General features: G+C 36.0%; 1 protein-coding gene across 1 annotated transcript in view; it reads left to right on the forward strand.

Annotated features, from left to right (window-relative positions):
* LOC140742989 (neurexin 1) overlaps positions 1–17,876 on the forward strand; it is a 170,478-nt gene that overhangs the window by 82,772 nt on the left and 69,830 nt on the right. The window contains exon 5 of the mRNA XM_073074114.1: positions 17,285–17,426. Coding sequence (XP_072930215.1) covers positions 17,285–17,426 — 142 coding nt within the window. The remainder of the gene's footprint in view (positions 1–17,284; positions 17,427–17,876) is intronic.

Below are 17,876 nucleotides of genomic sequence, written 5' to 3' on the forward strand. Positions count from 1 at the left end.
TTAGCTAGTTGGATAAAAATAATTTATATAAATGTGAGCTAATTAGAACAAACTCACTTTACTAAAATTTTAAGGCAATAATACTATTGATTTCCAAAACGTAGTGCTTAATTGTCACTCATAGTCAGATGAATGGATTATCTATTAACTATTTCAATAGGATATAAAATATTTAAATAGATACATCCTGTTCACGTCTGCAATAAATTTTTATTTCAGTAAAAAAGCGAATAAATAAACGCAATCAACATCATAGTACAATATTATCATATCGTCGATAAACGAACTGACAGCGTACTTCACTTCGCGGGAAATTAAAATCGATTAATTGAATCCGTTCGATTAATTACACGTGAGCGCCGCGACACGCCGATTGCACGCTCGTAATAGCCCGCGAAGTGGCGGCCATTTTGACACGTCGTGCTCTGACCAAAAAGGAAGACTACGCCTTTTATGACTACACCTTGTATTGAAGAAAATTATTAAATGATTTATTCAAAGTAATGTTTACACAATTATTTTTGAACGGCAGTTAGTTAACTTGTGGACGAAGTACGATTAACGTTTTTCGTAGAGTTGGAAATTTGAATTTATGTGATCAAATTATATTTACCTGCTAATGACATGAGCTCGAGGAAATTTAAATTATTTTTCAAGCATTTAAATTCGTACACTCAATCGTTGGACTTATCAGAAACTCTTTGTTGTGAACGAAATCGGTATGATCCTTCAATCTGTGAATACTACGCAAACCGGTAGAATTCGGTATACCTCACTATTTTGGGAGACTAAGTCTATTATTTTTGGTCTGAAACCGCGTGACAACGTCGCCATTTCGTGTGGCTGACAACTCATTAATGTCTGGATACGAGTCCCTCGGGATTGCATAGTCCAAAATACATCTCTAGTTGAGTGGTATTAATGTAATTAGTACATATTTCTGAAGTATTTCGTTTGATAACAGCGTAAACAGCGTGTCCAATATGAGCGCCGACTTCAGAAATATGTACTAAACCAACATTTATTTCAATTATTTTTTACTTTGTAGTGACATAGAAGTCGGTTTTATTTTTTTGTTAAAAGTTTTTTTTTCACCCTTTTTAGTGATGATATGCTAACATTTGTATTAATATTATGTAAAATTATATAAAGGTGATCATGAATAAAGGTAAGGTCTGAATTCATACGGATTGGACCCAACCGCTCGCAGGGCGCTGCCGCGCCCTTCTCGCTTAGTTTTATATTGTCTTATATGTTCCAACCTAACCTAACCAATTCAATACGAAACACTTTAGGCGAGGCTTTATGAGATACTAATTATTGGCTAGGTTAAGTAGGAACAGATAAGTAAATAAATCAAACTAGGTGGTAAAACTCTGCGAGTGAACCGGTCCAATTTACATTAATTCAATAGTTAAGAAAAGAAAAAGGAGTTGAAGGTCAAATTTTTCATCATATGTCTCTGTCTAGCAACTTCATTACAACAAATGTATATTCTATATACTTTACATGGGAGGCACATCTGCATCATCAGGATTGAAGAATTGAAGGTCATATCTTCCATCATATGTCTCTACTCAAAGACCTCATCATATATTCGTAAGCTCCAAATGCCTAACTTGTATGATTGAGGCAGGAGGCACTTCTGCATTATCAGAGTTGAAGAGTAGAAGGTCAAATTTTCCATCATATATCTCTACCTATCAACCTTATTGAATATTCATAAGCATCAAATGGCTAACTTGTATGGTTGAGGCAGGAGGCACCTCTGCATTATCAGAGTTGAAGAGTAGAAGGTCAAATTTTCCATCATATATCCCTACCTATCAACCTTATTGAATATTCATAAGCATCAAATGGCTAACTTGTATGGTTGAGGCAGGAGGCACCTCTGCATTATTAGAGTTGAAGAGTAGAAGGTCAAATTTTCCATCATATATCTCAACTTATCGATTTTATTAAATATCCATAAGTTCCAAATGCCTAACTTGTATGGTTGAGGCAGGAGGCACTTCTGCATTACCAGGGTTGAAGAGTTGAATGTCAAATTTTCCATCATATCATGTTAACCTAGATACTCAATGTTCATTTTAAGTTTCATGAGAATTGAGTGGGCAGAAGGTAAATTGTCATAAAATATGTAAAAAGCAGGGGTAGTGATGATGAGTTCCACCCCATAACTTAAATTCTAATCATCAGAGCATACTAATGTTAAGGTAGGAAAGTACCGCAACGAAACTCTCTTTCATATGAAAAAAAGAAAATTAAAATTGGTTAAGAAATACTCGACTTATTCAAGTTTATATGAAATCGGGTTTTTCCAATTTTCCGGGAAAACTGGCGGAAATTTTCAAATTTCCTCGAAATGGGACCCCCTGTGAAACTAGCCACATACAATGGTGTATGAATCATGTCGATCGGTCGCGGCATCGTGAAAAAATCGCCGAACAAACATAAAAAAAAAAAAAAAAATATATACGGTCGAATTGAGAAACCTCCTCCTTTTTTGAAGTCGGTTAAAAATATAAATCCCTAAAAAAAGAAACTCGGAGTAACGTCTGCATTTTCATTTTAAATTGACAGTCTGTAAATTTACTTCGACATCACTAGAGAGTCACGGGGGAGCGTTTATCAAATTTATTTTAATGAGAGCAGCGGGTTGGATGCTTGACAAAGATGAGATTTTTAATTCATTTCTATTCGTACATTTGGTTAGATTAAAATACATAATCTTGTTAAGGAGGGAAGTTGAAGTTTGATCTTGAAATTGGAGATCAAATATCGAGGTGGTATAACCTTTTGTGGTTGGTTGGCGGTGATCTTATAAGTTATATTATTATGACTTTGTTGTTTGAGTTTGAAGGGGGTGGCAAGGCAGGACACTTGCATGAAGTTTAACGCATATGTGGCTGAACCCAGGTTGAACCCCGATCATGTTTCTGTTTATATATAAACTTGATGTGGCGAATGAGCTTATCTTCCACTGGATGGTATTTTTTCCCACCATCACTCTAGAAATAGGTGTGGCGGTAACCCCAGGCGTAACATACTCGTTACATACATACTCGTTCTACCATTTCAATTCAAAATTTTGGCTGATATATTTTCGAAATTGGCACAGTATAAAGTGATTTTATTCGTGAGTTATGAAAAAGAAACCTTGAATGTTCCATTTAATCAAATCACTATAGGAAGCTCATATCGAAATTCAAATTTACTTGTCATATCTGACATCAAATGGAGAAATAGTTCGCATTTCATCCGCTTCCGCGCATAGGATTAATAAAGGCTTTGTAGGCATTCAAAAAAGCCTATCGGGTAATCCGTTGGACGTACGGATAATGTAGAAATTAAGATCGGATAGATAGGAAAGAGGATCTGTAAAGGCAATATTTGAATTACAGATTTAATCACATCCGTACTAGTGGCGCCCTCTACTATAACACATTTTTTTTGGATTATCGGTAAAATATAAAAGGTTTTTTGAGGAGTAAGCAGTAGAACACTTTGTGATTTGACTCCGACGGCACCGGCGTATTCTGCTTACTTGCAGAAGTGTTAAGCGCTGCTGTTTTCTGATTGGAGCGGCATTTCAACATAGTGCTTAGGGGTAGCAGAAGTGTGGCCAAGCTCAGATAGGAGTCTTATATTGGGGTTAATTGCAGATTCGTTTGCTACTTCTATATTACAAAAAATATCTATCAAACCTTACCAGGAGTTTTTACGTTTCGACAAATATGACTGTTTTGGTATTTGTTTACGTATTGGCCCATACGATTTCCTAGTTCTAACACAATCCGCTAGGGGCGCTGATTGGGTTTTGCATGGGCAAATGCCTGGTAAGGGTACTGTATATCTGAAGAAGTTCAAAAATGTAATTAAAAAAAATGTTAATTTTTTTTTATGAACGTTTAGATGTTATCTTACGACAATAGTATGGTTTAGAATGGGAATTGGAATCGGACGAAGCCTTATGACGAATAAGGCTTAATCGAACACTTCACTCTTGTTAGATTGAAGAGAGTCGGCGTCCGGATAAAAGGATTTTATTATTTTCGGTGTTCGGTGTTTTATGTTGTTTAGATCTTCATGTTATGAAAGTCTGTTAGTAGTAATTGGTTCTGTTCTTTGTATTGTATTTTTATATTCACCTGTACCAAACCGTAACATTCCTACTTCTTTTAATAATATCAATATTAGGAAATGACCTAGCTGAGGTAATAAAACTGTAATACTGACTATATTTCTTTTTAAAGTAGAGGTTAAACCATTTTATCTCATTTTCTTCCCACTGTCAAAAAATGGGGAAAAAAGTGATATTCTCAACACTTTCTTCTTCATATCGATACCTTAATTCGCAAATCAGCCAACTCCACTTTTGGTCAAAATGTTTTATTTATTTTGATAGTAAATAGCGTTGAACGAAATCAAAATAAATAAAAAAAACATATTGACAAAAAGTGGAGATGGCTGATTTGCGAACTAAGGTATGTAAATGGCATTAAAATAGTCTCATATATTATCATTTTGTATATAAAATTCTCTTGTCACAATGTTAGTTACGAAACGGCTTTACCGATTTTCACCAAATTATATATGCATATTCAGTAGGTCCGAGAATCGGCTACTATCTATTTTTCATACCCCTAAGTGATAAGGGTTGTTCACCCTTAACATTTTTTATTTATATGACAACACAACGTTTGCCCGGTCAGCTAATCTTATATATAAAATTTTCGTGTCATAATGTTAGTTACCGTACTCCTCCGAAACGGCTTTACCGATTTTCATCAAATTTTATATGCATAGTCTACTGAATATGACTAATAGACCTACTGGTCTGAGATTCGGCTACTATCTATTTTTCATACCCCTAAGTGATAAGGGTTGTTCACCCTTAACATTTTTTTATTTATATGACAACACAACGTTTGCCGGGTCAGCTAGTAACACTATAAATAGTACCACTATTTCCTTGCAGTGTGACAGTTTCCTTAAACTAAAATTGTATCTAACCACGCTAAATAGATTGGGACGCCGAGATGGGCATGACGTCACACTGTCAAACCGGATAACCCATTTAGCTTGGCGTTTCTGGGTTAACGGCTTTTGTAACGTAAATAACTTCCAATAATAATGCGGATACACTTTAAATCTTTTGAGTACTGATATATCCTCGTTTGTTCAGGTAGACGTAATGAGTACCTACCTGATATTTTTTTTATTAATTAGCAAATAAACATGTAGTTCATGCGAGGGTAAGTGGTTAGTAGACGAGCATGCAGTCCATCTAATGGTGAGTGGCTGCTGCCGCCCATGGACATCTGTAATCAAACCGCGATAATATTAGATTCCTAGCTGAGATTGGCAACAGCTGCTACTCCTGCTTTGGTACGTCTAAAGATTAAGTTACAATGTCTTAAATAAGTAGATATATTTCCTTTAAACTATCCTTACCCTTCAAAGCGTAACACTGCTGTTATTGGGCAGAAATAGGGGTGACGGTGGTGCCATCGGAGTCGAACCAGTATGGGTTCTACTTTTCAAATAACCGTATTCCTTCATTAATGGAGCAGCGTGATGAAAAATAGTCCAGACGCCTCCTACTTGTGGGGAAATATCCCAACAGTGGGAAGAAAATCTAAGTAAAACATTTCAAAGCGGAGTGAAAATTCTTATATTAAAATGTCATGTTAATCCTTGTAACTTCTCAGAGTGCTTTCAGAATCTTCCGTATTCCTAACTTTATTTACAATCAAAACGCTCGAAGTAAAATTTTTTCCACTTCACGGCCCACGTAGCGCCCACGCGTCATAAGAATAATAACGCCAGTCACGGAACATAAGGCATCCTGTAGACCGCCCACAATGAAATATAAGAGATTTATATCATAACTTTTTTGTTTATAATATAGGAGTAGCGGACGATCATGCAGTCCCCCTGATGTTAAGTGGCTACTGCCATGGACATCTGTAATCAACCTTAGATAAGATTAGATATTCCTACGGCCACAGATGCGCCGCCTCTGAGGATTAAGTTGGTACGCTTCGGAAAAGTATGTCTCTCTTACCACTACCTTCAAACCAGAACATACTAGCGCTTAACACTGCTGTTATTTGACAGAAATAGGTGTGGCGGTGGATCCACCGGAGTCTAACCACAAAGAGTTCTACCACCTTCAAACTAACTTAAGATATAATTGCGAAAATGTATTTGTTTGTAAGTTTTTCACGCCTAAATTACATTACCGATTGTCAGTAAATTTTGTACACACGTTGTCAGGGGTCCAGAAAATGATTAGGATAATTTTTGTCCCCAAAAGTATTGTTCCCAACGATAGATAAAATCTTTCACCGCGAGCCAAGCCACGGATAAATGCTAGTATGTAATAAGTAGTTACTATGGATATAATTATGTAGGGTTAGGGGTAGTATTTTAGAGTTACCGTTTTACGGAACCCTAAAAACAGTTATAATGTTATCTCAAGTGATTTAATAAAAAATGTTAGTAATAAAGCCTCCTACGCGTCCAGGAATTACGAAATGTTCTGAAGTTCTGACCTTTACGATTATCTTTGCGAACTTTTCTCGTTTTTTGGATCTTTTTATTTCTCTTTTTTTGTTACAGCTCGTTTCTTCTCTGATTTAACTTTTATAGATTTCCTTATTGTTTTTATTAGTCCTAGTCTTCTCTACTGTATATTGTTGATAATTGCGCAGCAACTTTTATTTCATCTCTAGAATTTTATAATTCATCTCGAATTCTTCTGTTTTGTGTGTAACTTCAATCAAAATTGTTTTATTTTTAACCAAGTTCATATAGAAGAATGACTGACAATCATATAGAATCGATTACATAATTTTGTAACTCGTATGTACAAAAAGTAAATTCATCTATTGTTACAAATTAACTAGTTGATCTAAATTCTACAGGTTTTTTGTTAATACTATAATATAGTGGTTAAGATGTTTGATTGAAAAACGCGGTTCAGAAGCATCACGATCGTATCATGTGGAACATTTATTTTATTCACTAACTTGAAAATCATACTTGTTTTGTTGCAAGTGGAACACTAAATCCTAGGCGTGTACCTAGGCGGCACAATTTCCAAATTTTAATTTACATCTGCCCACTCACTGAGTCCCAAAACTAAGGCAGTTTGATTAAATCATAACAATTCATACTGCGCGAACAATTCGCTGGAACTGCGTAGGCTTGGATGCGTACAATTTCCCTTTGTTTATTACGTATCTAGTAGTAATATAACAAGCATAAAATAATTTTTTTAACGTAAAAAAAAATCTACGTGGTTTGACTCCGATATTATCATTATGGGACTTACTTTTGCTTTATAGCAGCGTTGTTATGGGTATGCTTTTTAAAGATATTGCAACTTAATCGTTAGAATAGCAACATACCCGTGTCCAATTTCGATAGGATCGTATGTAGGACGTAGTGTCAACTAACCATCGGGTAGACTGCACATTACTACATATTTTGTATATTATAGGAGTAGCAAACGGGCAGTGCACCTGATGGTAAGTGCAGCATGGGCAGCAGTAATCAACCCGGTATAAGAGTTTTTTTTTTTTTATAATATAGGAGTAGCAGACGAGCATGCAGTCCACCTGATGGTAAGTGGCTACTGCCGCCCATGGACATCTGTAATCAATCCCAGACAGGATTAGATATTCCTGTCTGAGGTCGGCCACAGATGCGCCGCTACCCCTGAGGACTAAGCTGGAACGCCTCGGAAAAGTATGTCTCCCTTACCACACCCTTTAAACCGGAACACAGCAGCGCCTAACACTGCTGTTATTAGGTAGAAATAGGTGTGGCGGTGGTGCCGCCGGAGTCGAACCACAATGGGTTCTACCACCTTCAAAGTTCTAGCTGAAGTCGGCACAGACGCGTTGCTACACCTAAGTAGAGAGTTGGAACGCCTCGAGTAACTATGTCTTCAATACCACAAACCAGAACACATCAGCGCTGAACACTGCTGTTATTAGGCGGTAAAAGATATGGCGGTGGTGCCTCCAGAGTCGAATCTCCAAACTATTTAGGTACAAACACATAGACTAGTAAAGATTACTCACTCCTAACAAGAAAATGTAACCAGTTTTGACGATTGAAATTGTCAGTGTCATCTATTTCGTGTTCCAAAAATATTAAAAAAATGTAGTTTTTAGATCATTTACAACCGAAATGATATTTCTCCGCACTTTTTCTTCGATTTCGTGTTTTTGCACCACTTAACTGCGCATGTCGGCATTGTTCCGCGTAAATTACACCATGGCAACCATTAAATGGCTGATAGAATTGTCAGCCGTTTAAGCCATGTAATGGCATTCAATTACAAGGCGGTGAGATATCTATACTTATCTATGTACTAATATCTACATTTTTATATCACCAATAATCAACATATTAATAATTCAAACAGAATTTCTCCACCCTCAGGCCTTAATTGGCATAATCGTTACCGGTTAGGAAATTTCAACATATTACAGGCATTAATTATTTCACTTTGATATTGCAAATAGCTTTTGATGGCGTCGTTAAATCATCCGGTTAATTGACAACCATTTGATATCCGTGTCGGGGATTACTGGGAATTGTTTTGGTGTATTTTTGTTTGTTGATTATGATTGATTCGGGAAATATTATTCATATTACTCAACTCATTATGCTTTCAATGTTCGGCACGATTCTCTGTTTAGAGTGAGAAGGATTAAGGTATAGTCTACCGCGCTGGTGCAGAACGAATCGGAACCTTTCAGAAATGTTAAAAAAACTCTCAGGCGTGTAGTTGTCATGTGGCTTTTTTGTCACGCTCTACGACCCTTGACTTGACGGTTTTTAATATATGGAGTGTCGTTTGATTGGATTCAATTGTGGGAGTGACACAGGCTAACTCATTTTCAGTATTTTAAACAATCGGGTTTTTTGTTTTTTTAAACGGTTTTATTTAGCTCACCCCGTTTGTTTGTTTGGGTCAAATTTAGTAATTGAAATTTAACCCTCTTCCCGTTTACCGATTGATCTGAAATCATGAAATTATTTTTTTAGCTTTTAGTACATTTATCTCCAATATAAAACCGTTTAACTTAAAAAAAAAATCACTTTTTTATTTATAATGATTAGGTAGATACTAGTATGTCTAACTATTTGCTATGTAACATGTAGCTTATACGTTACTAGAATCTGATTTGTAATTTTGCTCCATAAAATGCTGTACACCCACACGTTCAGTATATAAATTAAGTTGTTGAACCATTAAGCTATAAAGATCGTTTTCGGATATGTGGGCGACGCGTGGGAAGTATGTAACTAGAAATATTTTGCACAATTTAAAGCGAAAATATTACTCAAGTTTTTGTAAGAAAATTGTAAATTACTTTAGGGAATGCGAGGTGTGGAATTAACGGTTTAAGCTATTTTCGGATGGATATGATATAGGGATTTAAAAAAAATGGCAAAGTGGTCTTAAAGTAACAGTGATAGTGACCGTACTTGGGTACGAACAGTGGGTACAGTACCATTATTTGCGGTATAAGACGAACGGCTATAATTTAAGTTCGAGTTTATATCGATATTTACCTCATTTCCTCGTGTTAATAGTAAATATCGTACATGTGGTGAAATTTGCTGTGAAAACTATTAGTGTATCAAATTCAGAACTAAAGCTTCCTATAAGCAGCTGGCACATATGCCTACAAATTATAACATCTGTGGCAACTTTACGCACCTCTTCTAGAGATAGCGCTACACGTATCTGAATCACGCTATCGAAGTTTTCTTAACATTTTGTACAAATACAAGGTCCGAACTGAGAATGTCGAAGCACGACTGCCCCCCGGACGATCACCTAGCTCGGCAAAAGATCTACCTTGCCCAAACATATTGTAGGCATGGGCGCACTCCATGATAATTATAAATGACTCAAGTCAGCGATCCATTGGCGACTGCTGCTGTATATTACCATACCGACAGTGTCTATCAAGGGTAGCATGTACCATCGTTATAAAAGTAATTAATGAAGATAAATGACCTGTACCTTTTAGCTTAAACCATACAGCATAAACGACGCGTCGAAATGCATTAATATTAATTAACCCGGCAATGCACTGGCTACTCTTGTTGTAAACAACAAAGGCTTATCAATATTTTAAATTAAAAATGTGTCATTTTTTTATAGAATTTAAGAAGCGAACGAGCATGTAGTCCACCTGGTAAACAAACATAAGTGGCTATCTATTAACATCATCCTTAAACTTGGCAATGTGGGAACCAATTCAGAATTACATATTATCGTTTCTTCTATACAAATAAATAAAATTAAATTGTCTGTTTGTAATGTTAAAAAAAACCTTTTTACGTGTTTGTGAAAATATATACGGTAAAGGTAAGGACTTACAAAAATATCAACTATTAATTTGTTGTCTGTCTGTTCCTTTTTATCGGTTAATCTACGATTGACTTGACTGGACTTTTCAGGACTTAGCTTATATTATAAGGAGTAACTTAGGTTACTTTAGAAAAAAATAGGGTTCTGGGCAAAAACCCATCAAATCCTCAGACTGTTTACACTTTTAATCGCGGGTGAAACCGCAGGCACAACTCGTTACGTAATATGATCATACTGTGCGGTTAGGTATGTATTCAAACATACCCGTTGATGTTCCCCTTAGGGCCATATTACACAATATTGGTAACGAATTTTCCTTTATCTAAAGCGTTTGACGCGTGTCGTTTATTATAAAGAGGGTTAATGTCTTAGGCTTTTTACAGCGTTGCTACTTTGGAATTGCGTTTTTGTTACGACTAGTATGTTAATATAAAGTACAAAATAAAATGTGATTATATTAAAACAATATAAAATTTAGTTTTAGGCTTTTGTCGCTGGTTGCAATTTTTATTCGTCCCACTGCTGGGAAAGTGGCTTTCTTCATCGAATAAGGTCGCCTAAAGCATTTTCCACTACCTTGCTGGGATGTAGAAGATTAGAAGGTGGTAGAAACCTCTGAGAACCGACTCTGGCGGCACATCCGCCACACCATTTCTGCCTAATCACAACAGTTTTGAGCGCTGCTGTGTTCTGGTTTGAATGGAATGGTAAGGGAGATATTATTTGCTGAGGCATTCCAAGTTAATTCTCAGGAGAAACGCATGTGTAACGAATCCTATCTGAGGTCTAGTTTTGATTGTAGTTTTATCTGAGGTTTATTACAGATGTCCTTAGGCGGCAGTTATCACTTATCATCATGTGGGCTGTATATTTAATCCTTCTGAATTATAAAAAAATGTCATATACATTGTGAATTACTTATAATAAGTTGCAAAATCGCGTGTTTTAACCCTTAAACGATGTTATCATCTCCATATCTGCAACATCTTCGAAGTTATGTTCGGAGCGCCGGAGACCGCTATCTTTATGTAAATAGGGAAATTGGAGACTTAGTGGCCGCCAGGGGAGCTGGAGACGTAGCTGTTATGATTATGCTCAAATGGGTTTTTGAATTTTGGTGTCTTTTGCTGTTAATAGAACTGTATTAAAAATAATTGTAATATAGATGTTTTTATATAATTTAGTATGTTTTGGATGTGGCGAATCATTATTTTATGCTACATGAAGTGGTTGTCATCAAACATTTGTACAGCATTTGAGATTTAAAAAAGAAAATTTATTTCATGTAAATTGGTATTAAAGTTTAACGATTTACAATATTACGTAATTTATGATGTAAATTAAGTAACTATGATGCCGTAAACTATGGTTTCCAGTATTATATGCCATAATCAAAACCTAAACATACAGACTGTAAATCTAAATTAATCATTAAGATGTCCTTTAGACCGGGTCGATCCTGGAACTCTCTGCATGTCAGACCGGTATGGTAACCGCTCTTCCATATGGGGTATCAAAAATAACTTTAGAAAAATAATATAAAGGCCCAGCCGAATTCACTGGCATAACTCTACTTATACAATAACGAATTACATCAACAACAACCTATTATTGTCCCACTGCTGGGCACTGGTCTCCTCTCATAATGAGAAGGATTAGGCCATAGTCCACCGCGCTGGCCAAGTGCGTATAGCGGTAGTGCGATAGACTTCACATACCTTTGAGATTTTTTTATAAATCTCAGATATGCATGTTTCCTCACGATGTTTTCCATGACCGTTTAGCAAGTGATAATTAATTTCTAATACGCATATAACTTTAAAAAATCAGAGGTGGCATTTGAACCTCGGACGCCTCGATCGAGAGGCCGAGTTTCTTAACCACTAGGCTATCACTGTTATAACGAATTAATCCACCATTTAAATATATAAATGTTCGTGATTTACCATATTAACTTTATAACGTGTTACTAAGGCCAGTATTTCGTTTCATAAATACCAAATTATGGCGTACACGCGTACTGTAATGGGCTTTCGGAGTTCGGACACGAACCCCGTTGAACTATCACGACACTTGGATCGTATAACCATTATAAGAGTAAGGGTACATTGTAATATGATTTTAGAATAAGTGATATAACGTGATAGCTAATTCACTAGGCGCGGGTAGGTGTATTCTCTGTTCTACTATTTAGTTCTACTAGGAGAACAAACTGGATGTTTTCCAATCGAATAATTACAGTCGTCGTAGTCGTCAACCCGTACTGATCCTCTGCTGGGCATGGCTCTCCTCCCAGAATGAGAAAAAATATGCTGTAGTACACCGCGCTGGTCAAGTGCGTATGCGACTGATATAACGTCTTTGAGAACTTTTTTAAAGATTTTTCAGACATTCAAACTTCCTCGCGATGCTTTCACTATTTTAACTATTTTAACAGTGTCACTGTTAAAATAGTTAAAATAGTGGGCTCCCCGCCCAAGAGGGGATTTCGGGAGTATCTCCCTTACACCCTGTAGAATATCCTAAATCATAAAGTAAATTTCTATGTCGGGGGATTTGCACAGTCAAAAAAATCGATCACTGAACAAGTAATAATTAATTTGTAATACACACGTAACTTTGAAAAATCCGAGATGCATGTGTAAGATTGGAAACTCAGTCCCCTCGATAGAGAGGCCTAGTTCCTCTAGGATATCAGTACTTGTATTTATATCAAGACGCCCGGTAGTGCGTCCGACATTATAATTACTGTAGAGCAAATGTTTGTACATTTTATTTTAGTATTGTTATTACCGAAATGTAGCTTTATACATGGGTCCTATTTAAAATTTGTTCCGCTTCGTTGCTAAACCTAAAAACTAAGCTGTTCTGTACACCTCATTTTAATATAGCCATGTCCTACTTCAACCAGAGTAAGCTGCTTACAACGCTGTAAGGCAAACGATTGCATACTAGATGTTTGCATCCATTGCCAATTATTCCGTCATCTGGGGCGCGCTGCTCAAGACGCAAGCAGTAATGTAATTAAAACAGTTTTCCCGAACACTCAAACTGAATTTTGTGTCGCAACTCTTGTTAGAGCTTGAACGTCTAGTTCCAACTCAGTATGGAATCTGTTAAGTGGATGCTCTCAGGAATAAGTCCGTTGAAGTGCACTCGAATTAATTCAGTATCTTTTAGAATGATTTTACAAAAGATAGAAGTTAGTGGAGTTGTAAGTTTGGAACGGATTCCGAATTTAAATTGGCGAATATTTTGGTGTAATTACATTTTGAACGTAATATTTATCTTTATAACGATTCATTTCTATACCTTTGTTGGTCTTGGGTTTTCGGGATTTAAAACTTGTTTTAACTTGATTTTCAGATATTGTAAAAGTATTTTTTAAGTAAATCAGTACTTCATACATACTATAAACTGAAAATTTTACGAGATAAACGACAAAATAAGTCGTAAACATTATGTCTACCAAGCATAAAGAAAGGCTCAAATGTTTGGTGTCTCATGAACATAAAGTATTCTATTCAGACACTTTTAAATAGTCGATAGAAAGCTTTTGCAATGTAATATAGACTCAATGACACTATGTTTATTTGATTTATTTATTGAAATAATTACATTACAGATATTTTGGTTAACACTACTTATTTCTCCAACAAATTTCTTCTAGCAGACTGGATAGTCGGTATACCTACTATTTGATATATTGAGTGTATACAGATATAAACATAATTGATGAATGTTGTTATATCATGTTATAATAATTCGCCAAGTACGAGTCTAACTCGCACATGGAGGCTTCCGTACTACCAAATGTTCATTATTTTAATTCATTTTATGATTTTCAACAATACTTAGTCATATGAAACAATAATAGATGGCGTTGGGGTGATGATGAATGAAACGTACATTTTCAACAATACTTAGTTATATAACACACAAATAGATGGCGTTGGTGTGACGATGGGACGACGATTATACGTAATCAAAGTATAATAAAATGAAAATAAGTATATTAAAATATGTTTATGGTTCTTATTTGTATTTATTATAATACCAGTTATAGTAGTAAACGTATTGTAAAAATTTTAACCGTCTTCCTAGTACAGTTTAACAGTTTGATCGAAAAATGCCGAAAAAATCCGCTTTGTTGTATGGAGACCCCCCTTAATATTCAACTTTATTTTATTTTTAGTATTTGTTGTTATAGCTGCCACCGTTATGCCTCCTCTGTCAAAATTTCATGTGTCTATCTATTACGGTTTAAGCGGTAGAGCCCTGTGACAGACGGACAGACGGACAGACGGACAGACAGAAGTCTTAGTAATAGGGTTCCGTTTTTACCCTTTGGGTACGGAACTCTAAAAATGAAATTACATAGAATTATTTTTATCTTATATATTTAGTTACACTACAGTTGCAATTTCAGTATGTTAACTAGTAAAGTGAACGCTCAGCGACGCGTCCTGGCTTACAAATAAGTACATTGAAATGCACAAGTGCTTCACTAAGCTCTTGAGCACTTCAACTCACTGGTTACATGAACTCACAGTTAGTAACGAGTTCTTTACGTTGATGCAATATGTATGCACTATGTTATGCGTGATAATATATTCGTATTTATGTATAAAAATATTATGACACTCTTTTTGTGATTTATATACTAGAAAGCAACGAATTTATAGTGCTTAGCTAATTTTCTTAAAATTGACGCTTTTCCTTTAATTTGTCATTTATCATTACTTCCCAGAATTTGATCCTTATAAGCAACACTAGCAGATAGTGGTATAATATAAAGGGTGTATTATTTTTTTCAAAATGAACTCGTTAGATTCCCGGCTGGGAAAAAAAATATTAAAAAAAAACTAATGATGCAGTTTTAGTTTTTATCAAAATCGGCCTCGTAACTCCTTTCAGCGTTTTTCACTAATCCTTATAGTTTGGGATTTGGGCCTGAAGGCCCGTTTGAAAAATTCACCCTGTATATGTTCTACTATCTTTTCAATTGACCCCAAATAGGATTGAAGTCTTACCTAAGATCAGTAATAGGTAGCTGTGAGTCTATACCTTAGCACTAACTTGAAATGACTCGTATTAGAATTTTTAACCGACTTCCCAAAGGAAGAGAGGTTATCTATTCGACACATATATATTTTTTTAAATACCAAAGTATGCGATTTGTATATCGAACTTCTAGTGTTTGAAATATCAGAAGTGCGTGCTGGGGATTTGAACTCCATACCTCCTCTATGAGACAAAACTCATATCTTATGCTGTCACCGCTTACAAGAATACGACCTCCATATTTTTAGGGAACAATATATAACAGTACTAAGCCGGGTCAAACATTAGACGCACATTTTGTTTTGTCTACAAATCTATGGACACTTACCTTCCATTCTGAGAAATAATTCGTCTCGTATGCAGTTAGACGTTATTGCGTGTAAGCGATACCCACCTCTATGCCCTTGGGATAGAAGGGGTTGTCCCGTGAGGTGTTTCTGCTGAAAATCAAGTTGATTTCGTGATCCGTGGAGCGTGTCATGATTTATTCAGGAGGTCGAAGGGTGAATGGACTTACAAGCATTTGTTAGGATAAATGTTTGGGCGAATGTGTGAAAAAGTGTGATGACCTTGCGTTTGTAGATTAATGGTTTGTCTTCGTACGGTCTACCGAGGTTTGTCCTGGATTCCACCTAATGGGCATTCTTATATCGTTAGGAATGGAATACGTTTAACATGTCTTTAGGGAAATTCAAATTCTTTTCAATTGAATTTTCGTAACGCGACTTTTTGTTGAAAACACCGCTTACAAGAATACGACCTCCATATTTTTAGGGAACAATATATAACAGTACTAAGCCGGGTCAAACATTAGACGCACATTTTGTTTTGTCTACAAATCTATGGACACTTACCTTCCATTCTGAGAAATAATTCGTCTCGTATGCAGTTAGACGTTATTGCGTGTAAGCGATACCCACCTCTATGCCCTTGGGATAGAAGGGGTTGTCCCGTGAGGTGTTTCTGCTGAAAATCAAGTTGATTTCGTGATCCGTGGAGCGTGTCATGATTTATTCAGGAGGTCGAAGGGTGAATGGACTTACAAGCATTTGTTAGGATAAATGTTTGGGCGAATGTGTGAAAAAGTGTGATGACCTTGCGTTTGTAGATTAATGGTTTGTCTTCGTACGGTCTACCGAGGTTTGTCCTGGATTCCACCTAATGGGCATTCTTATATCGTTAGGAATGGAATACGTTTAACATGTCTTTAGGGAAATTCAAATTCTTTTCAATTGAATTTTCGTAACGCGACTTTTTATTTTACTGAATAAATAAGTATATGCCCGGCTCGACATACTTGGAATAATAGCTATTTTTTTATAAAGTTTTTGTGTTTTGGAAATTTTAATCGCAAAATGCATTGCCTACGCTTCGTAGCACTAAATCTACGCTACTCTCTTCGTACAAAGTCAGTGTCAAAATTACACTCATTTCATATTGGGTAGTCATTAAGGCAGGAGTTTAATCCAAAAAAGAATCGTTACTTTTGGGAACTAAATTGAAACGCATTATCTAACAATCCTTTAAAATAGTATGTAGCAGCGTTCAAATTGACAGTTATTTGTAAATATATAAAAAAAAGATATATGGAAAAAATATTCAGTTTTCAATTTTAAAGACTACAACGTTGAGTAGTCATTAGAGAAGTAAATTAAGACCATAAATAAATTGTTACTTTTTGGGAGTAAGTTGAAACGCTTTACTTTTGCCTGCAACAATGTTCAGGCAAAAGTAAAGCGTTTCACTGACGGTAACTGTAGATAAGAAAATTTAATCTATTTTCTAATTTCAATCTATTTCCCATTGTTCCAGTCATCCCGCATAAGCAACGCTAGCGGCGACGCGTGCGAGCGACGGGACCCCTGCCAGCATGGTGGCGTCTGCATCAGTACGGACGATGGGCCCGTGTGCGAGTGCAGAGATGGGGACTACGAGGGCGCCTTCTGTGAGAGAGGTAAGCTTAAATGACTTTATGTGGCTAAAATGTGAAGACGCCTTTACATCTATTGAATGTGTCGAAAGTTGGAACAAAATTTAATGGTTTAATTGATGAATTTGTGTCTTATAGAACTGTGTAGGGCTGTTTTGTTGCTACCATAGAACCTTTTAGCCTTAGCCGTAACATATCCTTCTAGCCAGAATACACTTTGACACTCATATTAAATTAAAATCCTATTATTATACCAAAAAACGTGGCGTATCGGTGAGGCTACTGCAGTAGTCCTTGTGCAAACCACTTTTAAACTGCAAATAGCATCAGTCTAAAGGATGCAGCGTATACAAAGTGCAGCCCTAATAATTATTATAGCCAATAAAATGCCTTTAAACTCTCTCGGTATTAACCATTTCAAAAATTAGAAGTAAGTACCGTGAGTATGCCTTTAAAAGTAAATGTAGAGCTTAG

This window comes from Epargyreus clarus, unplaced genomic scaffold (genome assembly GCF_041222505.1).
Source record: "Epargyreus clarus isolate Ecla_fem2 unplaced genomic scaffold, WU_Ecla_fem_2.2 ptg000006l, whole genome shotgun sequence".
In the NCBI taxonomy this organism is placed as follows: domain Eukaryota; kingdom Metazoa; phylum Arthropoda; class Insecta; order Lepidoptera; family Hesperiidae; genus Epargyreus; species Epargyreus clarus.